At 41.6% G+C, this 26,960-nt stretch overlaps 1 protein-coding gene across 1 annotated transcript in view; it reads left to right on the top strand.

Moving 5' to 3' along the window:
- Nucleotides 1–910: 910 nt before the first annotated feature.
- The window catches only part of LOC111222511 (spondin-1-like), an 81,385-nt gene continuing 55,335 nt past the window's right edge, over nucleotides 911–26,960 (top strand). The window contains exons 1-3 of the mRNA XM_022746268.1: nucleotides 911–1,386; nucleotides 2,703–2,809; nucleotides 14,667–14,800. Coding sequence (XP_022601989.1) covers nucleotides 1,161–1,386; nucleotides 2,703–2,809; nucleotides 14,667–14,800 — 467 coding nt within the window. The 5' untranslated portion in view covers nucleotides 911–1,160. The remainder of the gene's footprint in view (nucleotides 1,387–2,702; nucleotides 2,810–14,666; nucleotides 14,801–26,960) is intronic.

The following is a 26,960-nucleotide window of genomic DNA, read 5'->3' as shown; positions in this document are numbered from 1 at the left end:
AAACTATCAAATGAAATGACAGCACATGTTGATACAACTTACTTTGTATAAGGTTTATTAAGATTGAAATGATTTATCATTAAGAAAGCAATTCAATTGATCAACATTTAATCAACATTTAAGGTTGTCTGTTGTCCTCATTAGAGGTGCAGGTAGCAGACTGTGTGCTGCCTCTGTGTTGTATAGAAAGCGCACCAGTTGTTTCATATTCCTCACATACATTTCTTGTGCTTGTGCATTTTTTCGTGGAACAACGTCGCACCAGAAAGTGCCTGAATACGCACAGGACAGGACCAATTGGTCAAACTATGTGGGCACTGTGGAGTTTCTACTGACGTTATTTAACTTCATCGTGTCTTTCAGTGAAATGAAATGTTAGTCTTTGTTGATTCGTTCATGAAAATGCGGTGATTTAATCTTGGAACAAAAATGCGTAAATGCGCACAGGAGATGAGGATGAATAAACACAAATTCTGTTGCTTATTTTTAATGTAAATATGCGACTCACTTATGAATTTGTAATGAACAGATCTAACTCCCTGATGTCTTTCAGCTCCCGTGCAACCGGCAGTTTATAGAGAATTTAAATGTGTTGTCGTATTTGAGCAGCAGGCTCAACATTTGGATTTTTCCCCCAAGGGGCAGCTCCATGTGTGAGATTCCCATAGACAGTGTGTGTGTGTGTGTGTGTGTGTGTGTGTGTGTGTGTGTGTGTGTGTGTGTGTGTGTGTGTGTGTGTGTGTGTGTGTGTGTGTATTAGTGGAGGGCTGGCTCTTATTAAAGTGCGGAGCTCCAGTCTGGACCTTCCCTCGCCTCAAGTCAAGGAGACAGCCGCGTGCACCCGCGCTCGGTTATTTGGCGGCCCCCCGCTGCTTCCAGGCTCTGTCAACACCACAGACTGATCCGGAAACAGCAGCAGCAGTGCCTCTCTCCGCTTCACCGTGGTGCGCCCCAGACGCGCTCTTTCTAGTTCAGGATGGGCTCGTCTCCGTCTCCTTGCCTTCACCTTTCTCACTGACCGTGACGCTGCTGTAGTTTGGTGGGAGTTTGTGCGGAAGGAGCAGATCCTCTCTCCGCTGTTTCGCCTTTCCACTACTGGCTTTTTTTTTCTTTTTGATTGGACTGCCACTGTACTCTCATCTCCGGGCTGCAGTTCCGAGATGGGAATGTATTTGCATCTGCTGCTCTTGCAGTACTATTTCGTCACGAGTTTTGTATGCAACGCCGTCGCCTTCGTGGAGGAGCCCTCCGGAGGCAGGTCGGACGGGTACTGCGGGCGGATCCTCCGGGCGCCGACCCATGGGACCCGGAAGGATGGACACCATGAGTTCAGGCTCAGAGTGGAGGGGGACCCGGAAACCTACCAACCTGGCAGGACCTACAGAGGTAGAGTTTGTTTTGTCCATTTGCCCGTTACGCGCGTAAACCTGCGCAAAATTTAACAAGTGGACTGTTTATTTTAGTTGGAGAAAAAAGAAAAGTGCACCCTGAAATTTCTTCCCTCTGTCTTTATTTTAATTTCCAGAGAGCTTGAGCATATCCAGCCACCATGTACTCGCAAACATTATGAGTAATAAGCACAATAATCCTAATTTTTATTAGAAATTGCAGCCTGGAGGCTGCAATTTCCAAACTATCCAGCCTGCCTACTCTGCAGGGAGAGCAGCGGTTTGATAAGGCTACTTAGTGTTATAATGTCTGACCTATATTCACTTCCTCTCCTCTTCCTGCAAGCAAGTGGACAACACACACACACACACACACACACACACAGATATGGCTCCAATTAAGCTGACCCCTACAAATTTAGTCCCTATCCTGTCTGGTAGATTTGGCCTCATAAAAAAAGACCTTTGGCCTCCTCGTGGAGATTCTTGATGAGTTTAGAAGTGAGCACTAAGTGGTTTTCAGTTCAAAATACAAAACTTTTACCCTCTCTTCGTCTTAAACCCAAAGTATATTCATAATGATTGACATAAATCCAGTGGGAGGATGGTGGGATTTTTCAGTAATACAATAATAAGACCTGGCAAACTACAGTTTTGATACAGGCGTCAAGAACAAGGATGAAAATCAAAGGTCACCTTGTCTTAAAATCTCCCCACTGAGATCATACTCCTGATCTTGCAATTTTTTTGGCCGCGACACCACATTTTAGCAATCCAGGGCTAAATTCTAATCAGCTACCAGGGACCTGTGAAGGACACCACCACAGGAAAGGAAAGGAAGTTATTTCCCAAGCCTTCGTAGCCTTTATGTGACGCATAAGTTAAGTTTTTTAAGAACCGGATGAGATTGAAAATATTGACATCTGTCTTCTCAGTGCTGGGGGGCAAGTTTTAAGATAAATGGGCTGGTATGAAAATGCAAGGTTAGGGCATGAAGGTGAGTCGAATAAAATCCTTCCCACATCTCATTATATGGCTCCCATTCCTGGCCTGTTCTCCCTGCACTAAACTCCCTGCGTGAGATTTATAGCCTCTTTTCAATTCTACTGTTAGATGCTAAGCCTTTGTTTACAGCCCCTCACTCTTCCACATCACGCCGATGCTGAACAGGCTTGCGGCTTTCATACATATGTCTCTTCACATCATCATGGGGTGACCCCTGTGTCAGTGTAAAGTCTCTTTACCTCTCGTTGTGTCTGTGGACTGAACACACACACACACACACACACACACTCTCTCTCTGCTTCTCCACAGTGGTCCTCCTGGCAACCAGCCCTGCTTATTTCAGAGGATTCACCCTCATCGCGCTGAAGGAGGGCAGAGAGGGCACCACAGACGATGACTACGCCGGCCAGTTCCAGGTAAGGATAAGCAGGTGTGGAGAGGAAGAAAAAAAAAATTCTCTGCATACTGAATGTGCTCTGAGCTTTCTGGGAGAGTTTGCAGAAGATGAACTCATTTGCATGCTTTAATGCACATGGGAGTCGACTTAGCTGCTCCCCCGCCGTCTTCTGATATGGAGGTTAAAGGAGGTGTTGCTGACAGATGCAACACAGTTCCCCTGGATGAAGCTATAGGAAACTGAGCTCTCCTGTTGTGGTGGAGAAGAAGAGAGAATCTAGTTGCCTCTTTGGTGCAGCTCTTCCAGGGGGGAGGCTGACATGGCATCCTTCCCGCTAAGTAGCAGATATTTTCTCTCACGGATGAAAGAGAGAGGGAAGAAGGGGAAGGACAGAGAGAAAAGAGATAAAGAGAGAGTGAGAGAACGCAGGAGAGAGATGTGAGATGTTAAGTTCAGTGGTAACACAACTCCTACTGAGCAACAGAGAGCTCCTGAAGAGAGAGCCAGACTTCCTCAATTACCTCCCGCTCAGTGTAAACAGGAACACACATCTGTAGCTGTGTTTCCACATGCTCATCCTCACCAGGCTCTCGCCAAACAGAGCGGGAGGCTGATTTATTGTAGCCAACAGTTTGACGAGAGGATTCACCAGGTTTCCACCAGAACCTCTGACTTTGAATCAAATGATAATGATCGCTGAGATCTTGTAGTAATGCTGCTGCAGCCTGAACAGTGAGTGTGAGGCATTTACCCGACTCTTTATCTTTAATATGATCCTCCTTGTTTCACGTTGGCAACATCGGTCTTTAGCTGACGCTCTGAAAGCGCTGACGGAAACTACAGTGACCGACTCAGATAACGATTGTGTGACATTATTGCTATTTAACAGCATTTGCTTTATAAACACTGATGCTGTCTCACACGACGGCTAGACGTTGCTCAGCAAAAACGCCAACCTAAGGGTGGTGATGAGCTGCTCGCAGTCTCGCGTGACCACAAAGTGAAATCAACGCCTCTCCAACAGTTTCAACAAATCTGAACATGATAACCTTCATGGACTCGAGATTTATGACATGTATTAGACTGGATTAGTTGGAGTGTAATCGACACTATATGTCCAAAAGTATGTGGACAGCTTAACAAAAGTATTTGGACACTTTTTTTTACACCCACTCCAAAACCATGGGCATTAACCTGCTGCTATGACAACCTCCACTCCTCATTCATCCACAGGAGCATTAGTTCCATCGGCCACTGATCCTTGGTGATAAAGCCCCGCGTTGCAAGTTGCTATTTCCATCCTAAAGGCCAGTCAGTTCCTTCACAGTGAACTGGGGGTACTAGTTCTTTGTGGACGTGGCTTTGTGCAGGGAGGGTCTGCCATGTTGAAACAAACTGTTACCTCAAAGGTGGAAACACACTATTTTCTAAAATCTCATTTTATCCCTTTATTGGAAGTATGGGGCCAAAAGCATGAAAGCCAGTTGTGCACAGGAGCGTTCATTTCATTTGGCAGACTTTTTATCCAAAGTGAGGGACATCACTAGAGCTTCAGTGCAGTAGGAGACCTTGGTGTAATCTATTCAATAAGGGCAAGGAAATCAGGTGAAGTGCACAGAAAGTGTGTCCGTATCTAGTCATGTCATGGATCCTGAAAGTCACTAAATCCTCCACCAGAGATGTGTTCAGCTGCAGATGTTTGTTAGTTAGTGAGTGACCACATTAAAAAAAAAAAGAAAAAGTTGGACCAGATTTCAATAAAGTTTGGTGGAAAAATTCATTTTTTTAAAACTGCAACATGAACAATTTTTGCAGTTTTTTTTTGTTGTTGTAGTTTTCTTATAAACTACTTCACTTATTACAATGGAAAAACCAGCCATGCGTTTCCCATGATCGTCTCTCTCCGTTCAATGTTTCCAGATTCTCTTTTTTCAGGGGCATTTTATGCTTTTATTTGATGGCAGCAGTGGAGACAGACAGGAAATGCAGGGAGAGAGCGTAGGGGAATGATACGCAGCAAATGGTCCAGCTGGCCGGGAGTCGAACCGGGGACTCGCTGTTCAGGGCATTTGAGCCCATGTGGTGCGCACACTCAACATCAGGTTGCCCCTGAAAATGAGATTAACTTTCATGAAAAAATCACAGAGAGGATTGTGTAGTCTTGGCAGAGCTATTGGCTCTTTGAGTGCGTTTGAGATCATTTATTTATTCACTGTCAGTCTATAGTAACTATCAGATGGTACCAGATGTCAGTGTCTCCTAATGACAGACGTAACCAGAAGTATTTCGTCTTGTCTAAAGTGAAGTTAATTTGTTAAAGTGTTCGGTCATGAATTTATTCAGTCATTTTGCTCGTCTTGGGGGTGTATCCTTTGATATGGTGTAAAAGTCTGGCTTGACCTCTGCATCTCACAGCAGCGCTGCCTCTGGGTCCTTTTCCAACCACTAAATTATAATGAGCAACCTTTGCGTGTTTACACCGAGCTTTATGATGAAACAAATAACAAGCATGTGATAAAGAATAAAAAAGTGAGGCATCAATAAACAATAATGACACAGGAGAATAAACACCAACAATCAAAACAAATTGCGTATCCGTCTGTGAAAATTCATTTTGACAAATTGAGAGTGATTTTGAATGAGATCTTCAAACAGGATAAAGAAAGTTGAAGAAAGTCTGGACTTTTTATTTTTACTTGGAGTTTAGTGCAAAGAGCGTGATCCTGCCTGAAGATAGAATAGTTTCTCACAGCAGGTGTGTTGCATGAAAGCAAAGATACCAGAGTGACCACATTGTTTTGTGGCTCACAGTAGGACTTTGGTTTTCCGGATCAAGGAAATTTTGAGACATCTGATGGGCACTCACGCAGCGCGGCTAACTCGCTTTTGGTTTTAACAGTTCAAACGCAAACGTCTCTCCCCTATTCGATTTCTGCTCCCTGCACAATAAACACCTCGCGGTCTCCACCTCAGTGTCCCGGCAGAGTCTGGAGTGAGGCTGAGACCAGGGAGCAGAAACTGGAACAGTGTGTGCTGAGCTCGAAACAAAATTAAATTTGACAATCCGGCTCTGAAATGTGTTAACAAGTATTGACAAATCCATCAAGCACTTTTTGTTCTTTAATTTACAGATGTAATTGACACTTTCATCCTCATTGACATGTGAAAACACTGTGAAGTGTTGAAAGAATATATCTGAAAAGTTCTGAAAAGTTGACTTTAAAGTCTGAACATCTGGGAACACATTCTCGTTGTGTTTCCAGACTGGTGAACCGCAGTGTTATCTCAATGAAAACTTTATTTTGGAGTCATTTAGTATCAGAAATGAGCTTTAGAATGATTTCATTTATTAAATACGCCAACCCTTTGTGTCCCATATTATATTAGAGGGTTGATGAGAGAAGATGCAGCATGACAGCGATTCTGGCTTTTTATCTAAATGACCTCAATCCATCAAACGCAGCTTCTCTTTATCGGGGGGGGGGGGGGGGGATATAATGCTTATTTAAAATTAAGTTGAAGACAACGATTCATATTCCTGACAGTTTACTTTCCACAAGTTAATTATGTGGCTAGTTTTGCAATGTCACCATTGTTATTGTGGCAGTGGAAGAGGAGCCAAATGAACACAGTTGTGGTTCCCCGTACGGCCGGTCTCTCTCCTTGCTCTCTGGTACTGGGTTGTTTCTGGCAGCTGTCCTGGAATGTGCCCGCCTGCTGCTTTACTAAAACACCACAACGGAGAGTCGCTGCTCATTGCTTTTTTCCTTAAGCAATAATCTGCTGTTTGTCCCTGTTACCGCCATTAAAGGACTTCTGTCTTAATGTGTCAGACCTTGGAGAGTCTATCTGTGAGCGTGCATCTGTGTGAATGTGAGAGGCTCAGTATCCCACTGTGTCTGCAGCCATTGTCTGCTTGGAAATGTGTGTCTTTGTGCTTATATATGCACCAAATGGGCATGTGGGTATACATGTGGGTCTGCGTGTGTGTTTTTCCCAGCCCTCCTTGCGTTAGTGTGGGACGTGGGTCATATTTATCTAGGCCAGCAATGTGTTATTGCTCAGGGAGACAAACGGAGCTTGTTTGGATAAGGGAAGAGATGAGCAGACATGAGATATTATCTTCTTTTTTTCTGCAGAGATTATCAAGGGTTCTGAGTTTAGCCGGGGATAAACAAACCCAATCAGTTTAAAGTGCCATAGCTAAGTCATAGGTTTTAGATAGAGGCAATTATGTAAGCCAAGCAGAGCTTAGAGGGCTTTAAAGAAAAGGACATATAGGATGTGTGCAGGGCTGTAATGATGGTGACCTGATAGGCAGCGTAATCACCCTGAAATGTGATCCTAAAGTAATTATTGCCTCTCTAAGTACCAAAAGATAGATACACGCTGCAGGAGCCCTGAGTGTCACACCCCTCCCTGTTTTCTGATTAACAGGAGTTTGCAAGGACAACTGTCTGCTTGTTTACTTCCAGTGGTGCCAGAGAATAGTTTACACAACTTTTTTTTATTTATTATGCCTGACAAGCTGGTTTGTTCAGATGCTTGAGGTTTGCATAAATAATGTTGTACTCTGTACTGATTACAGAATATTAAATACATAATGCATCAAGACTATGAGTGTGAGTCAAATTCTCGTACGTCTTACTTCCTTAATGCAATCTATGATTCTATAGGGATTCAGTTGTGATTCTTCAAGGGTCATTTTGGGAGTATTGTGAATTGATGTAAGAGATATGAGCAAAGTGGATGTTTACAGTCATCCAAAAACATTTCCTTTCTCATTATGTTAATCTGTCAATCTGCCAATCAGAAGAGAGGCTCTGAGCTGTTTTCTGAGTGATCGAATAAAAATATAGCAGCTTTCAGGTAAAACAGTCAGAGAAACCAAATCCTGCATCCTGTTGGATGCTGGGTCAAAGTGGGCGGGGCTTGGGGCATGGCTGATGGCAGTCACTGCTTCATTGTGACATCACAAGATGCGGAAGTCCTGACGGCTCGTTTGAAGGCTCAGTTTCTGAATACAGGCTGTGTGTGTTTGTCTCTGGACTGAGCGCTTTGATACTTTCACAGTATTAATATAGAACCTAGACCTGCTTTATAATCAAAGACGACATGGAAATCTCACTCAATACAATATAGGACCTTTAATTTTCAGTCCACAAACATAGAAGAGCCAAGATAGCTCTATCAGTAATTGAACTCTGGGTTTCTGTAATGGACAAAATACGCCACTCATATAGCCCACATTACCACAAACGCTGTTTGATTGACAGCTGATCTGTGGGGAGTCATGGTGCATAAACATTTTCAACAACAGCAAACAGTGTTAGTTTCACATAATTGGCATGAATGGGGATATCCCACCATTTCCATCTGAATACAAACATCATCATGAAGCATGATAAACAAATGCTTAATTGTACCGTATTGTGTAAAATCATGGCGGGATATGCACCACTGGAATAATAGGTCAAGCAAAACTACTTGTAAAAGAAAAGTAATTACCGTTGGTATCATAGAAAATGTCACCACTTATGTTTTAATGTTTCAAAGCCAAAAGTGATTGAGGGCGACTGCTGCAGCCGCAACAGCGCTGTGACTCAGCTTCGGTCTGAGCTGGAGCCTGTCTAGTTTATTCATGCTGTTTCTCATTGACAATAGCCTAAACAAACTGAGTAGGCAAAAGAGTGTGGAAAACAGACACACACGCACACACAAGTAGGCGCACACAAAGTCAACCATTTTCATGCTTTCATGTGCCCACATGCACAATGGCCATGTTTATTTGTTCAGAACAATATTGGCCGCACACTTTGGTAAAAGTTAAACTGAACATGAACCCATGATACCCTCTGAGTCAGGCTCCCTGTTGCTATGAGGATACTCCCTCAAAAATGTATGAAACTGTTTGGCTTGAAGCTGCCCCCTTTCTTTGTGGTTAGGCACACAAGGGAGTCAAACGAGGTCAACCACCCAGTAACTGACAGGGGCAACTGATTTGCTGATGAAAAAATAACTTTTGTACAAAACTTGGGGTCTGGGGGAACCCTTTTATGATGTGACCAAGCTATGGTAAAGGTTTGGTTAGGGTTAAGCACAAAAACATCTTGGTTTGGTTTAGTTAAAGCAGCTATTAATAAGTTTTGCTATTGCTACTTAGCTAGCGTTAGCATCAACAGCTGTTTACTTAGAGAAACGATACGAATTCAGCATCAAACTTTATTCCTCTCCTCTCCAAGAGCTGTGGCCAGTGGTGGAAATCAACACTGATGTTAACTCTTGTCTCTATCACATCTTTTCCTTCTACTGAAGTTAGCATGCTAACCAGCTAGCTCCGGTCCGGCTCGTCACTTTCCGATAGCGACTCACTGTAACCCTCCAATGTTCCCTGAAGACATAGCACTACTTAGAGGGTATATTAAAACCTCTTGTATTATAAAGACAATGACTCCTTTTAGGATCTCAGTTTGAGTTAAAGTAAGTACTTTAATAAGGTTAGAGGACTTTTGTTGTCATGGTTACAATAATAAACATGCTGGTAAAGTTAGAGAAGGTGTTTTGTTGACCCCTCCACCCGGCTTCCTCCCACTGACTTTGTCGCTACATAACAATGTCACCGGACTTCCTCCTTTGTTCCCATCATAATTACTTAATTGATGATTAATTAATTGTGGCATTTGCTGAAAAGACTGGTGTCGTCTCACACGACCACTACTGGGTCATAATGAGCTGCTTGCACAACTGACCCGGGGTCGTCTGTTGGTAGGACAGTGTCTGATAGCAGTCGGAAATAATACTTGATTTATTTTATTTGCACACAGCAGAAGTGAAAAGAGTAACCTCTGCATGATAAGTGGATGAGTCGGGTCAGGTAAAAACAACACTTCAGGTCAAAAAGCTGAATGCTTGGTGCTTGTAAATGGCTAGCATGTGTCACAGAAAGTCTTTCTCTTTTACACATTGCATTTGTATTTCCCCGTGTAGTCTGTTCCCTGAGTGCGCTCTTCAGTCAAGGTGACAGACTTGCCTGTTGTTGTCAGAGCTTTTCACACCAAAGCCCCGATAACGTCAGAGCTTTCGCACAACGAAAAACAGAGATGAGAAAAGGGGATGACAGACTTAAAGAAAGGCAGGAAAGAAATCATTTGAGCTCCCTTTACAAGTAGGACAGACTGTCCATTTACGTATTTAGTCTGCATGAGCACAAACAACACACACACAGTCCTCGGTTTGACAGTCATGACAGCAAAACAGCTTATAGAAACTTTGTAAATTTCCCTTAAATTGACCTCGACAAAGCAATGCAACACTAAATATGTAGATATAACTGAAAAACAGGGGATTTTAAAAAGCTTTGGGGGTCATTTTTAGATTAAACAGACCCAATGAACAATACGCCCCCTCTTCTCCGATGTTGTTTTGTGTAATTGAACGCCAAAAGCCACAGAATCGGCTCCATTTGCTAGGAAATAACCTACACACACACACACAGTCCGTTTTTTTTAATTCTTTTTTTTATACAGAGTAGCTGTTTGGATATGTGACACTGCTGCTTTGCTTGGGTGGCTCAGACACAAAATGTAATATGATGCAATGCCGGTGATAGCCCCAAGATCTCAGCGGTATTCTGCAGTAATAGTACGGCTTTGATTGATGGAAAGCTCAAGGCAAAATGTCGGCGCCTCCGAGGTCTTCATCGAGACAAGAGAACTTTGTTACTCTCTGAAATAAGCTCATCTTCAAGAGCTGACGTGACATTTCAATCTATCCGTCTGTCTGGCCGCGTTTTTCCTCCGAAAAAGTTTCATCTCTGCACTCAAGTCCCAAAGGTTTTTAACTGTATACACTCTTTTGTAACTGCTTTGCATTTAATTACAAACCTGCAGTGTGTGTGTGTGTGTGTGTGTGTGTGTGTGTGTGTGTGTGTGTGTGTGTGTGTGTGTGTGTGTGTGTGTGTGTGTGTACACAGTGACCAACAAACACACAGACGCACACTAATATCACGCTTATTGTCAGTTTTCTCCAGGGAGTCTGGGTGTTTGTTAAATCCAGGGTTTGCCTTGTCCGTCTCCCGCTCTGTCTCTTTGTGTGTGTGATGATGTGTGTGTGTGTGTGTGTGTGTGTGTGTGTGTGTGTGTGTGTGTGTGTGTGTGTGTGTGTTGTGTGTGTGTGTGTGTGTGTGTGTGTGCGTGTGTGTTTGAACAGGGCTCTGCGTTTGCTTGTGCAGGCACTCTGAAGCATCTGTGTTTACCGTCTCAACAGAGAGCGAGGGATAGAGAGAGAGAGAGATTGAGATAGACAAACCGTGGACACACACAGACATGCCAGCCTCTGCAATGAAAACAAACGCTCCTTTGCCAGTCTTCCCACACTCGCTCTCTTCCTCTCTCTGTCTGTCTGTCTCTCCCTCTCTCTCTCTGTCTGTCTGTCCTTCCATCTCTCGCACATTCCCCCGATACAAGTGATGCCTTTAAACTTTAATGTGTCCAACTTGTTCCTAGTTGCTTGTTTAAATAGAAATCATAACTTGGGACTTGCCTGTCTTCAGATTAGACTTGGCTGTCGTGACTTTAAACCCAGTTTTCAGACTTTTGGACTCACCTGTCCGGACGTGTAAAAATAATAAATAATAAAAAAGGGGGAAAAACAGGGAGAACGTTTAGGACTCGGGACTTATCTTTATTGTTGTAGGGCTCGACTTTTTGCACATGTAAGTGAGATAACTGCTGGGTTGCAGGACTGTAAGGCACCAGTTGTATTTATCACTGCTCTCAGCCCCGAGTGTCGGCCAGAACACCACCGACGGCCGGGATGAACTCTCTGTAGCACAACCCCGTCATGGAGAATAAGAGGCGGACTCAAAGGACGGGTCGATGGGCGATTGCATTCAAAAGGAGTATGTGTGCGGTTTTCTGTCAGTAAACAAAGACATTAATGCAAGAGTTACAATACAGTTCAAATAATGTGAAATAAAACACAGTACGTCATGCAGGCTGACGTGCAACTTAAAGCGGGAGCGGATTGGCTGTCTTTGTACTGGACTGTCATGAGTCTGGTCTTGATTAGGACTTGATTGTATTATTATTATTATTATTATCATTATTGTAATTAAAAGGACTGCACAACTGCCCAGTAGACAAATGAAGCCTGAGCCTGAACACAGTGATGGACGTACACTCTTGCTGTGGATGTGAAGATCTGAGCCGACAGCGTCAGGGAAAGAAAATAAGCTGTTTTTTTCATGTCTAGACAGCAGCTTTGTGTTTAAGTATTATTCTTGTGCAATTTGTTTCAATTTATCTTTCTATCTCACTATTCCCCTCTCTCACAAAACTCTTCGCTTTCCTCTTCTCTTATGTTTCTCTCTCTTCTTCTTCCCCCCCTTTATCTGTTTCACGCCTCCCTCCTCCCTCCCCGCTCTCTGTCTCCCTTTCTCTCCCTGTCTTTTAGCCGGTTGTTTGTGTCTGCTTTTGACTGACAGAACTTCAGTCTTGGTGACACAAAGTAAACCAAACTGTGAAAAAGACAGAAACACGGAAAGAATTTCTTGAAAAAAAAAAAAAGAAGAAGAAGAAAGAAAGAGAAAGAAAGAAAGAAAGGAAGGAAAGAGCTGTCTGTGACTTTTGTACCCATCTTAATGTCCTATCAACAGTTTGGGAATCATTGTTACTGTTGAGCCGAGGCAGCTGGAGAACACTAGCTAAGGTCATAGGCCATGGGTGCATGTGTGTGTTTCTGTCTCTGTGTGTGTTTAGTCTTTAAAAATGTCTGACAAGGGCCAAGTACTGAGGGGAATGGCCTAGACGCATCTTGAAAACACAAGACTGTTATTATCCAAAGCCTCTTTGGGACTTTGAGAGTTGTCCTCTTTCACGCAACTTTGTTGTCGACTCAAGCTGTGTTTAAAAAAAAAAAAAAAAAAAACCCCAAAAAACAATTAAATCTGGATCAAAGATCAATCATGTTACTCTTACTGCTGCTCTTAATATTAAACACAGTTTATTTATGGGTTCTTTTACAAACTGATACCATATTGTAACAGACATGCACAGTGCACTCATCTCTGCAATCTGCAACTCCCACTATAGCACAGAAGATAAAACACTGAACACTGATGAAGACTACTCCCTCTGTGCACCCACGACACATTTATGAGGAATAGCTCCTCTGATAAAATCTTACAAGTATTAGTTTTGGTTATACTGGCCTTAGAAAAGCGACGTTGTTTTAATCCTCCTTTCTGTTAGCCTGGGAACTGTTCACTTCATGGGCAGAAAACAGGACGTTTCCTTTATTTGTTTTGATAAACCTTCACAGTCTTTATTTTTAGTTTAACAATCAGTCATTTTAAATAAAAACTGGATTACCAAAGTGTTTTCAACATAATAAATGAATATTAAATGCACAGTTAGTCCCTGTGCAAACATGCGTCTCAGGTGATCTGATCACAAGTGGACAACTCTTAAGTACGTCACTTCACAGTGAGTTAAAATCTTTCTCGAGTCTCGAGTGACCACTTGTGATCGTATCTCACTTCTCCGCTCCATATGAAAATAGACACGCACTTCGTTTCTGTTTGCAAAGACCAAATGTGTTATTGTTTTCAGTCAGTTCGACTATGACAGACAGGTCTGCTGTCAATGTGTTTGTGTGGGGGAGAGAGAGAGAGAGAGAGAGAGAGAGAGAGAGAGAGAGAGAGAGAGAGAGAGAGAGAGAGAGAGAGGGAGAGAGAGAGAGAGAGAGAGAGAGAGAGATAAGGACAAGGAGGGACTGAGTGAATCAATGTGCTGCACACTGCTCTACAGTGAAATAAGATTTTACCAATTTGAAATAGTAAAAGAAAATAGAAAGTCAATATGTGGAGGTCAATGCTGATATTGTGGCGAGCTGCCACAATATATATGTATGGGAAACACCATAAAAATATGTATATAAATCAGACTGTGGCGGAGGACTTCAGTTAAGTAGACAGTCCTTCAAACTGCCAAAAGAATGTGGCCATATGTGGCCCAGACCCGCTCCCGATATCAAATGTGTCCTCGATGCATCTCGGCTGCGTTCACATCTGTACTGAGGGCTGTCCAGATGTGATTGGATCCCCCGAGACGCATGTTAATGCCTGGTCTGGACAGGGCCGCAGGGAGAACTGTTATGACAGCGGTCTTGTAGTAGTAATATACAAAATTGCATAAATCCAGTCGTTTCCTAGTCTTACCTCTCAGTCTCTCCTCCCTTTTAGTCCAGACCGAACTATCTCAATTACTATTTAATGGATTGCCATCGGCATTCCAGGTTCCCAGTGGATGAGTCTCAATTACATTTGTGATCCCCTGATTTCTCCTCTAGTGCCAACAGCAGTTTTACAATTACAGTTTGGAGTAACATATCTTGGAAAATATTAATTGAGTTGCCATGAAAAGTTGCTACGTACATTCATGATCCCTAGTGGATGAATTCTAATGACTTCAGTCTTCAGCGCCACCAGCAGATTGAAGTTGTGTGCATTGAAACTAGAAGAGAACGTAGAAGTGAAGATCTTTCTTTATGGATATGCACCAAACTTTGTACAGACGTTCACGGTTCGCAATAAGATGACTCGTCATGACGATCCTCGGACATTACATCCACCTCCACCTTTTCAAACTTGTAAGCAAAGACCAGATCTATCACGTATTGCATATGCTACTTGAAATAACATCTGTCTCAGGGTTGAGCCCCTTTAGAGAAGTGCAGTTGTGGGTTTGCATTGCAAGGCTAGCTGCTCCCTGTGGCAATGGTTATCTAATCCACTGCTTGGGGTGATTTGGATTCTCTTTAACTAGCAGTTTTTTCACATGTTAAAACGAAATATTCCATTCATTTTGTTTTTCTAGATCATCGATGAGGAGGACACGCAGTTCATGACCAACTGTCCCCCCGCAGTGACGGAGAGCACGCCTCGCAGACGCACCAGGATACAGGTGTTCTGGACGGCACCGCCGACTGGGACTGGCTGTGTTATACTGAAGTGGGTTTCATTTTTTTTGTCTTAATTATGTGCCTACATTTAAATAAGATTAAACCTTCGTACATCACAGTGACGATTTAACCCATTTGGTGTTAAACGAAGTCACCTCACATGGTAATACAGTTGCAAGCAGGGGCAGTTTTGAAAAGTAAACAGCTTCAAAAGCTTTTAAAGTCACTTACTAAAAATGCTGACATTAATGAGCTGCATTCACAAACAGCGGGAAAATAAGTAGCTGCCTAAAAGAAAGGAAATACATTCAAAAACCATATGCTGTGCTTTAACTACTTGATAACATTAAAAACTACAGGTATAGTCTGTGAAGTTATACGCAGTCTTTTTTCCCACAGCACAAACACTTGATCTACAAGTTAAAAAACCTGAGTGCTGGACTTCTACACCACCCACGAAAACTGCATCCTGCCACGGTCATTGTTGTTTTTACAGATAGTCATTATTGGTTATAGGGAACACAATAACTAAGCTATTGCCAGGTGTTCCTCGAGAAGCTCTGACACACTGTGTGGCTGGTGTGAAGGGACCGGCGCTGCAACAAAGAGACAGATGATGATTACGGGGGGCAATTTGTGGTTTGAAGCAGGTGTGACTCAAAAACCTGCACTGTTATTTCATGATTGATGTGTGTGTGTGTGTGTGTAGGTAGGTGTGTGTGTGTGTGTGTCTGACCTTAGTTTTTTGTCACTGTGTTAAATAGCAGCAACAACTCCAAGAATACTCTGAAACTCTGAATTAGACTGAATCAGATTAGTGGGCTGTATTATTTAATTCGAACTCATTTGAAAGGCATTACCTGCTCGTTTTCGCAGCGATTTCAGCGTTTCCTCATAAAGAAAAGATGCTGGGGTGATTGTAGTGGTGGAGTGGTAACTAAGGATATATGTAAGGCATAAATATTAATAACACAAAGGCCATGAGTTCGGTGTTCAAACTTAGAGCCTGGCCGATACATCAGCTGAAGTTGGCTTGTCGCACATACACCAGTATTAGCTGACTAGTTGGACAATTATAAATAAGAAAATACAGTACAGGAATTGAAAGACATGTTTAAGGTAATTTAGAAAGTGCCATTATTACATAATGCGTCCACCTAATAGAACTGACAAGTTTATTTTTTAACTGTGAAATCTGGCGTGTTGTAAACACAACATGGACACCTTATAACACCTTATAAAGCTGATATGGCTAACGTGTTAGCAAACAGTAGCCACATTCAGTAGACACAGCATTCATTTACAGTCGTGTTTCCGTTCACCTGTTACTTCTGTTTTGGTCTCCGCCAGCTAATGAGAAAAATATCTGGCTATTTATCTGATCAATGAGCCACTATGTTCACCAGCTAGCTGCTAACTGTGGGCAGGTTAGTGTCTTTTCTTGCCGAGAACAGTTGATGAGAGCTGAGGGGAACTCAAGAGTTGGGTGTGTTGTTTTCGACCCACTGTTGATAAAAAAAAAGATTGATTAGTGCAGCTTTAAGTCTCAAATATCAATATCTGCCTCCTGGTTGGGCTCTATTCAGATGTAGGCCAATGATTACCAGGTTGACATTGACTATAGCTATCACTCTTTCCTAATATGAAGATGATTTTTGTTTTTTTCCCAGACATCAGAGCATGTGCAAATTTGTCTTTTGGTGTTGGTAATGTTGTTGCAAACCGACACTCAAATACACACTCAACAACCCACGTTCCTGAGATTGGGTAAAAGGGAAGGGGAGACCAAATGGCCCCGAGTACAACATCATCAACAGCATCAGAAAAAAATATAAATGTATGAAAACACATTTTAGACACATATTCATCATATGTAGTGAGAATAAATACAACACGTTACCACCAGGGATGTAGAAAGGTACATCAGGCCTCTGAGGCAGATGTGCTAATTATCACTTCTATAAGTCTAATGCACGACATACAGTCAACCAGAAGTGATGTGAAGCTATTCTGGAGTTGGTGCGAGACGAGCTTGATGATTATCTTGTGACTTTAATGATGTTTTGCTTCATCTCTAACTAACCCTCACAGACTGAAAGACTTTGAAAAGTTGAATATCCCTCCAGTAAGAAACTTTAAACAAGGGAAAACATTTTTTTTTTTTTTTTTTTAATGAAAAAGGCACTTTCACAATGAATCATGATTAGACGTTCTTTGTGCTGCTACACCTCTAGCAGACTTTCAGTGTATTATATTAACGGCAGCTTTAATGTCATCCACAGTTAGTGTTTGTACCGTCACCTCAGCTCATGCTGCGGTTTAAAACAGTTTGAATTTGACTGAACGTAGTGGAGTGGAGCAAAGTCTGAGTTTTGCCCTCGGACTAAAACACTTTGACGCTCGTGTCATGATGAACACATTAATTCTTAATGTTGTTCTTACAAAAGCTGTGGGTTGCTGTGTGAATTATGGCTAGGTATAGAGAGAGCAAGAAGACAAAAAGACTGACTTAAGGAGAAAGAAAGATGGGAATCATTTTTCCCACGACTGTGATTTATGCCTCTGCAAGAGTTGTATGAGAACAAATAGCTCTTACAATTAATACATGATGAAGTGTAAAGTGTAATTCACGCCGCCTGCGTGAGCACAAACAAATCTTACGTGGGCTCGTACAGCTACACTGAGTTATGGCGATATGTAGCAGCGAGCCACTTTTTGACGAATGGAGAATACAAATGATAAACAGCCGATAACTCAGAGTGAATGTGAGTCTGAAAATATTTCTCCTTCTGTCTGTTTTGCAACAGTTCTGCCTTTTCCCTTTCCCTCTCTCTCTCTCTCGTCTCCATCTCCTCCCTGACACGCATCTCTTCCTCCTCTGAGCAAGATGCTATAACTTGCCCTTACCTCCACAGTATACTCACAGCTGTTACTTTTAATTTATCTGCCGCTGCTGTATGACAGATGGCACGTAGCCATCCCAGTGTTTGCTAGTTCAATAAATCTAGCCCTGCGTAGGGGAACATCTGCTATGCAAATTCACCTCATATTACTGTCACTTTTGTCTGTCAGCGGTGAGAAAGAGATTTAGCATTACCTCATCTAACACGTATGCCTTTCTGTTTCACCCATAACTGCCCGCTCTTTGCTGTTGTGACTTGCTCCTCACTTCGTCTTTGTTCAGACCGATTTGCAGCTTTTCCCCCCAATTGTGCTACAGAAGCAATTTCATAACGGTCAGCGAGATACTTAGCAGCAGGTCTGTGCCATAGAACATCACTATAGTGGACAACATTAGCGGCAGTCTCCGGTGAATCCTGTCTCATTGTACCGGCCAGTGTCAGAGATAAAAGAAAGAAAATTAACTTTAACAATGAATCTTCACACCAAATTGCACATTTTCACTTCACATCCCACATCATCCTGCACCGTGGGAATACTCTTCTTCTCCTTCTCCTCTCTGCTTTATCTTGCAGTCTGTTTTCTCTCTACTGCCCGGCGCTCGGTTATAGACTATGCTGCTAGTCCAGGATGTCAAGCACATGTCTCTCAGCTCATTCCAAGAAGCTTCAAAATCACCTCCTTACAGTTGGGAGTGTTCCAGTAGCTTCCCTGCTTCATGCAAGTCTCACTGGTCCTTTCACTAGTGGAGCAGGCCTCCAGGATTGTTTTTTTTTTCAATTTGATGCCAACTTCAACACCTGCTATTTCAAAATCAGTGCAATTATATTTTTGGAGGAGGGGTGACAAAGCTCTCTGTGACAGCTGTAGTGCTTAAACAGAGGGACAAGTTTTTAATTACAACATTAGCTGGAGATTTTTTTGGTTTTAATATTTTTTGTTTTATTTGTAAATACTCTAATAACATATATTGACTTTGTTGCTGAGAATTAGATGAGATTGATACCGCTCTTATATCTCTGTGGAAAAGGCTACAACCAGCAGCTAGTTAGCTTAGCTTATCATAAAGACTGGAAACAGGGATAAGCAGCTAGCTCTGCCTTGCTAGCAGGGTAATAAACCTTCCAAGTTTGGGCTACCTGAGCACAAAAGACAGGACTGTTGCTAGTTAGCTGTCGCACTCACTAGCTGGGACAGAGTGTCTGACCAAATTGTTTTGCTGCGTGCCCGCTGCATCTCTTCTTCTGCCCAGTGCTTTGGGTATGACAATAGCTTATTCAAACCTGTCGTTTTGATATTTCCATCATTTAGATATCCGTTTGTAAATCCTGCAGAATGCTGCTAACCCGATCTATTTCCTGCATAGCCTTCTCCAAAGTAACTGGTAGTTCTGTCGGGACGTTCGTTGCCATGGAGTCTGGAGTCTCAGTGAAGCTACCTAACTTGTTGCTGCTAGCCATGTTAGCATTAGTAGCAGCCTGCCTTGCTGTGCTTGTTGTCGAATTTGATGTTGCCATCTTCCACAAGTCCTGTTAGACAACTACTAGGTAGCATAGATAAGGGTAATAGGTTATTTGACATTATACTCTTTTGAGGCAGCTATCATGGTCAATGGTCCCCAATTGAAAACAGCAATTGATCATTTAGATAATTCTTTAATAACCAGTTCCAGCTGGTCTGATGTGAATAGTTGATGTGTTTTAGTCTAGGATAGTACATCTGGTATCTGGGTTTTTAGTTGCTGGTTGGATAAAACATCCAGTTTGAGTAAGTCCTCATGGGCTTAGAGACTTTTATAGGCATTACCCCTATTTCCTGACATTTTATAAAACAAACTGAATGAATAAAATTGAATTGATAAAGTAGTCTGCGATTTAATTGGTAAGGAACAGGAGTTAGTTGTAGCCCTATTTAAGACTCCACTTTTTAATGATCACATTTACTACAAAAATTCACTTGGGACTAAACTTTTTTCCTCCCTGAAGTGATTTGAAAGCTGAACACCTGAGAGAAGTCAGCTGTTAAACACACTCATAAGTTTGTTGGCAAGAACATGGAGGAAGAACATGTCAGCGGCTTTTAAATAGCACTCTCAAACATGTGTTATCGCTGCTCGTCTCAGCTGTTACTGGCACTGGAACTAACAACAACTTCAAGATACAATGTGCAACTTCTTTCCTCGAGGCAGGAAGCGTACTGTCAGGCCTGTCCTCCTCCTCCTCCTCCTCCTCCTCCTCCTCCTCCTCCTCCTCCTCACTTAGTAAAGTTTTCACCCCAACTCTTGTCATTCACCCTGTAGAGCTGACCGCCTTAAAACAACATGTAGCCTGAGGCTGAGGGAAACAGCATCTGTAAAGCCTCTGCAGGCACTGAAGAAGGCCACGCCGATGTTGACCATGTTTTTAACTCTTCTGACACGTATTTAGCTTCGCTGTATTTATTTTTGATACTGTGTTTCTCCATTCTTGCTTATCTTCTATCAGGACACTTCTGAGAGTTTTCTAGAGTTGTTTATAGTCAGTTCAACCCATGATGCAGATACTTTTACCAGTGGTTGAGGTTGGTTTCGATTGGCCTTTTCTCAAAGAGTTGTCTGCGTACAACCAGTGACCCCTTGTGGTCAACGAGTAGATTTGTAAAAAATATCATGTTTCAGATTAAGTCTTTCTCAAAGCCACAAGACCACAAAGCCTAGTGACTACTGTATATTTTGTTTTCAATATTAAATCAACTTGTATGTAATTTCAGACATTATCATGTGAATTGGTTGTTTTGCATTGTTATTGGACTTCAATGCAACTGACCATTTTTCGACACTGCCGGCTCACGTAGCTTCATCAGTTTACAGTTTATGTTTTACGATTTGCGTGACATTTGAAAGGGAAAAATAAGTCAGGTGTAGCAGACTCATGGCTAACACTTTATTTTTCACACTTGATTCAAATAATGGAGGCTCCATTGAATTAATTTGGGTATTTTGGCAACTGTAAAATGTAAGTGGCTACAACTGAGAGTGAATTGGTAATGTAGCACAAAGCAAATGTCGTGTTAGCTTTAGTTAGCTTTACAGCAGTGGATAATCTGTTGAGCAGAAAGACGTTTGAGATAAACTGTTATACAATATCAATGATCTGCTTGTCAGCCAGTTACAAACAACAATCTTCTGTAGCTTTCTATAATATATTGCGTCTTCTTTTAGTGGCAATCAGCCTTCTTTTTCAACTAAAAATCAAAGTTGTTTAGATGCAAACACTGATATGGGATTCTACCCGTAGAAATGTACGCAGTTTCAAAAGAAAACAACTCACACTCATGCACACAGATATTTAAAATTATCTTCCAAGCTCAGGTTTGACAACCTCTGTAGATGACAGTTGATTTTAGAAACTGGAGACGATATAGTGAAAAACAGCTTGATTACGTTTCTGTTTCATGAGAAAACTGTCAAATGGTTGCTTTAATAATAGCGAGTCACCCACACAACTTCCCTCCTTTCTCCATCTTCAAAGCATCGTTCAGTTTCAACGGTTTTGAGGAGGATTTTCAGTAGAAAGTCTTTTTGTTTTTTTTTATATTTCTGCCTTGTTTTGACTTTCATGTTCGGTGAGCGTGACGTGCCTGTATACGCGAGCTTTTTGGCTGTGACGGCGTGTAGGTCCATGTGAGATTGTGTTTGTGTCGGTGTGAAAGATTCTGTGTTTGTGTTTGTGTGCTTTCCACCTCAGGTCACCAAGGTCCTTGTGGTTGTTCTGATGAGCTCAGCCCAAATCTGTTCTTTAATCTCCAGAAACTCCTGAAAAGTCTTTCAGTGTCTGGAAATGTTTCCACCCGAAGCTAAAAGTTACAGAGAGAGATGAGAGAAGAGTGAGCAGAAAGAGGGCGAGGCAGACTGTTTTCCAATCCAAGTTTTGCTGTCCTCTTGATCACTTCACATCTCGTTATCAAGTTTACTCTTGCATTTTTCCTCTCACTCCATCACTGCCCTCTGGCCGTCTGTTCATCACATTTTCACCTCACATCGACCTCCCACTCAGTCTTCCCATCAGTATTCTGGTGCTGTTACTGGGAGGACTCTGGGAGGAGGAAGGGGCCACTAGTCGTCTGCTCGCTCAGTGGCAACACAAATCCAACCGCCAGGACTCTGACGCTGTTTGAGAGCTGGATCTAAACTCTCCTGTCTTGACTCGGTCACAGACAAACACAAGCCTTGTTAAATTCTGAGAAAGAAAATAATGATTTAGAATTGGAATATACAGCCTTGTTATTGTTTGGAAAATTAGCTCTGACATTTGAAGACTGGTTTTTCAATGTGTGCAGTCTTTTTGCACTGTGAGGGTTAAGGCTAGCCCTAACTCTAACCCTTCCTCTCTTGCAGCAGCTGCTGCTGTTGAACTTTTGGCTGATGAAAATTGTTGCTATTTTATTGATGAAGAACCATGTGTTCAGACTGAAGGCAAAGTCTAGTAGCCACTCGGCTGTGTTTATTCTCCCCAAGTAGCCAACCGCCTCGGCAAATACCAATGGTAGCTATTAACCAATTTGATTTTTCCTCATGTCTCCAAACAAAAGTTTGCAGCAGCAGATAACCATTCTGTGGATGTTGGCATGTCTTGCTGCAATATGAGTGTTAAAAGGGCATGTGTTAGTTGGTTTTCATAGCTCCACACCAGCGACAGCTGTGATCGGAGGAACAATGTTTTCAGATTGTCTTTCCACCCCACTCTTGTGAATGTGACATATCAGGAACGACTTGAGGGAACTCCTTCAGGGAATTTCTTAAAATTTGGCACAAACGTTCACTTGGACCGAAGGATGAACTGATAAGACTTTGGTGGTCAAAGGTCAAGGTCGCTGTGACCTCACATCCATCTAATTCTTGTGAATGTGATATATCAAGAACGCCTGGAGGGAATTTCATTGCATCTGGCACAAATGTCAACTTGGAGTCAAGAGCTGTGTCTTAATTCAGAGTCTGTGAAGGGTCGAGGAAGACATGGCCTCCATAGCCATCGCAGACCGTGAAGGATGGACCGAAATGAGGCAGTCTGGTCCACAAGGATTTCCTAATTATTATTATTATTATTATTTTATTTGCGGAGTCTGCCATGTTCTCTTTTTGAAAAGTGATTCCAAAGCGATTCATCACTGGGGCACAATGTATCTTGGAATAGGTTGGGACACAAAGGAGTCACCTGGTGGATCCCTTGTTGCCTGGGAAACGAAGGACGTCTTTCTCGGCCTCATTTGAAGGAGCCTTTGAGATGGTCCTCAAATTCAGCCTTTGAGGGATGCAGCCCCTGAATTGAGACACAGCTAATGAACTGCTAAAGATGTGGTGGTCAAAGGTTAAAGGTCATTGTGACCTCACTAAACACGTTTTTGTTATTATAACAAATTCTCGGAGAGCAGATGTCAAAGGAAGAGCCACTGACTTTGGAGTTATTTATGAAATGCCAATCTTCTTAGTAAGACATATCTTCTAATATTTATAACAGTTGAATAAACCCTTATGTTACTTACACGTCAGAATTTCCTCATCAAATCCCCAAGCTAACCTTTATTTTTAAAGCACAATTCACTTATTTATTTATGCTCTCAATTTTCAACATTAATAACCAACTGATTTACGCTTCTATTGCTCAGAATTGATTCCTGCCTTGTACCCAAGACACTTTATTTTTGGTTTCTAACAAACCTTCTACAAATCCTTGTGGATTTGATCTAATTCTCATTTTGATACAACTGAACTATTTTATGTAGATCACATTTTCCATCCTTGTCAATCCATGAACATTCTCCCAGTTGTAAAGATCAATATCCATCGGCAGATGTTCAGTTTCGTTCCCGGTGAGTCCTGCTGACTGATGTATGTTTTGCTGTCGCAGACTCAATTTTCATATATGTGCAAATAAACAGACAAAAGGAAAGAAAATAGCATAAACTGATTTGCTCTTCCTGCTACCTTGAATTGGATTTCTTCCACTTACTCCAGTGATGTTTATCATTGCAGGCGGGAACGCTTGTCATGGAGTGGAAACATTATTACATGAACAGTTACGCAGTTGCATGTGTCGGAGCTGCTCTCTGGGGAGCTCCCCCACATGAATCCAAACAGCATGCTGAAGACTCAGCAGGGGGGCGCCGTCCACGCCTCCAGGGTACATAGAAGAGAAGTCAGCAGTGGTGTCGCTGAGATGAGGAGTATATATATATATATATATATATATAATGCATGATGCATGAGATGCCATTGAAAGTATGATTGATAAAAAACCTGAACAAAAAAAGGACGGGGAGAGGGAATAGGAGAAAAAAAATCAGTCAGTGGCAGTATAGTAGGATGGAAAATCTAGATTTGTAATCATTCATATTATTTGACTGCAGCCATAAGTGGTGTTGTTGTTTAGTTTTTTTCTGTTTCCTTACAGGCACCTACTTTACATTTTTTCTGCCAGAAAGCGTCAGAGGTACGGTTTGTAGCCACAGCAGCTAAATGGGTGTGCTGTTTGACAGACGAGCCAAAGAGAGAGGATATCTCCAGGGACACGCTACGCTGGGTGTGCGTAGCCAATGTGAGAGGCCAGATCTAAAGGGGGAAGCTCAGCGATGAATCACACAGTCAGAGTGGATGTAGCAAATCAAATCTCAGTGTTTCAGGGGATGTAAGGGGGGAATGTTGTAGATTAGATGGCGATCCCATTCCTTTTCCCACAACCCCTCAGATTGACTGATATTTAAATATGCATACTGACCATTCTTCCTAATGATTTGCTGCTCAGTTACTAGTTGCATTTAGATATTCAGAAACTACTTAGTAACTGGTCATTAATTAGAAATTAGTTCCTGATTTGTTCTTTTCTTGTTGAAGTTATTCAGGAGTTTTTGTAACTTATTGCAAATGTTACCAATGAGAAAGTTAATGCTGAAGTTTAAGTTATAGGTTAAAACAACTTTTTGGTTATTTGTAAATGATGTGAGTTCAGGGCTGAACTGTAGTTGCAGAAGTTCAAGGTAAATGTACAGTAGATACTTTTCTTCACACCTCCACTTATTCACTACCGGAAATGATATATTAAGCGCTCTCTTCAGACCAGAGGGAAATACAGCAACAGTGTTAGAACTTGTTTCCTCATACACATATCTCCAGTGCGCTCTGCTTTCTCTGAGGTGCAGTGGCCTGTAACTGACAAATCTTCAAAATAGAGATGAGTAAACTTGCAAACTGATGCACAGATGGAACAGATACATCCAGCAAAGAGGGGATGTCTTTAAGGAAGATGGGAGCAAGTGTAACTTTAAGTCCTTATTGCTGAAAGATGTAAAAACCAAATGACCAGATTTATCACTGGATTGATTGACGATTTGATCAATAAATACAAATAACCATTAGCATCATTGAAGCTATTAGAGAATTTACTTGAAACGTATGAAGGACAGTTCAGTAATAGTCTGTATATTTCACTTTTGTTTTTCAATTTCATGCCCAAGCAGTCAACCCATGTTGCAGGGTATATTGCACCATTCAGTCTGTGTAAGATTTATAGGAGCAATATAACCACTAACTCCTACTTAATGTCACCAGTCCCTCCTCTGTCTCCACTCGGTGTCATTCAACTCACTTTCATATCTCGGTTTTATGTGTCTCTGTATGAGATGAGGCTTTTCGAAAAGTGATAGTTATATATTTGTGATATATTTCCAATTATATAATATAATTATGTAGCGATTTTTGTGGTATTTTCTTAAGCGAAAATCTTTTAAAGTTTACACATTGAGACTGCAAACATTACCTTTAGGGTTTGCAACAGTCAGTCAGGTTGTTTGCTGTCTAAAAATGTAATACGGGGTTCAGGTCATTAACCGATTTGAAAATGATTGACGGCTGAACAATGAATCGAAATATTATCGAAATCGCAATATGGACAAGTGCAATGTTCAAATCGCAGGAGCTGCAATTTGTTTCTTATAAAAGTGAAATGTGACTAAACAGAGATGCTCCAGGCCACAAATCATATTCACCACATGGAAAGGAACGTGATTGTTTGGTACAAGCCCCAGCAAAAATCACATCAAGAAGAGAAAATAAAATGCAAAAAAGACTTTCCAACTGAAATCGCGACTCATATCGCCATCACAGAATCTACCAAATTGATCAAAATGTGTTTTATTGTAATATATTGTTGTAATATATTGTAATATATGGTGGATCCACTGCAGAGGTTTTCAAACTGCAAGGCAAAGGTACAGTGTGAGGTGAAAAGTGCAGGTGCGTACAGGTGTTCTAAAAACAACGAGAAGTAAAGGATTGTAGTTTGGCCTGCTGATATCTCTGGCTTACCACCAGTCTAACAGCAGCAGCTGGGACACGCAGCTCATGGAATCAATTAAGGTACTTTAAGACCCTCAGTGCCGTGTTGCAGCAATTTGCGTCAAAAGCATTTTCCTCTGAGTCATAACTCAGTCAAATCTGGATATGTGTGTCTCACACTTCCAGAGGATATCGTTAGCACTTCGTTCATCACGAATAACTGGCCTTAAATCTGCTTAGAAATTGTAGTTTTCTTTAATATCACATTAATCCAGTGAAAATCATTTGCCTTTGATACATTGCAAAGGAGAACTTCTAATAGCTAATTCAGTGAACTTTTAATGGTGCTAGTTTTCCCAAATGTGAATGTGAATAAACAAATACAGGCAAAAAAACAGGTGTAAAACAGTTACATTCAAACGTTCAAATGTTCACGTTTGTTCATATTCTCTTACCAACGCAACAGTTTCTCTCCCTGCTGTCCACAGGAATAAAACATTAGTCTACCACTAAATATACGATCATATACATATTCACATACATACATAAATATCATAAATAAAACAAGGGGCAGTAATTGCCTGTGATGTAATCAGCAGTACTGAAGCACACACTCTGCAATCAAATGCCCATAACTGCACAATAAAGAAGTCTACACCTTCATGTTCTTATAACAAACTAAATAAATCCTTTATCAGTCAGAATAGATTTACATCCATATTTACATCTATATCTATATAAATCTATATATGACTGAAAATCTCTTGAGCTGTGTCTTAAAAGAAATCTTATTCAGGGATTTTCAGATAAATTATGGTAAATTATTCCAGTTAACGGCTGTCCTTAACAGCTACCTGTCACTGTCTATTTCTTTAGTAATGCTTACTGCATGTAAAGGTTATTCCTCAGAAAACACAGTTTTGCTGTTTAATGACATATTTCTCAGAAGAAGGCTAGAAAACTACACGTCAGCCTCTCCGCCACCCTCAGCCAGGACAGA

Source organism: Seriola dumerili, unplaced genomic scaffold (genome assembly GCF_002260705.1).
Source record: "Seriola dumerili isolate Sdu_G_001 unplaced genomic scaffold, Sdu_1.0 BDQW01000097.1, whole genome shotgun sequence".
Classification (NCBI taxonomy): Eukaryota; Metazoa; Chordata; class Actinopteri; order Carangiformes; family Carangidae; genus Seriola; species Seriola dumerili.
This window is presented reverse-complemented; position numbering and strand designations above follow the sequence as displayed.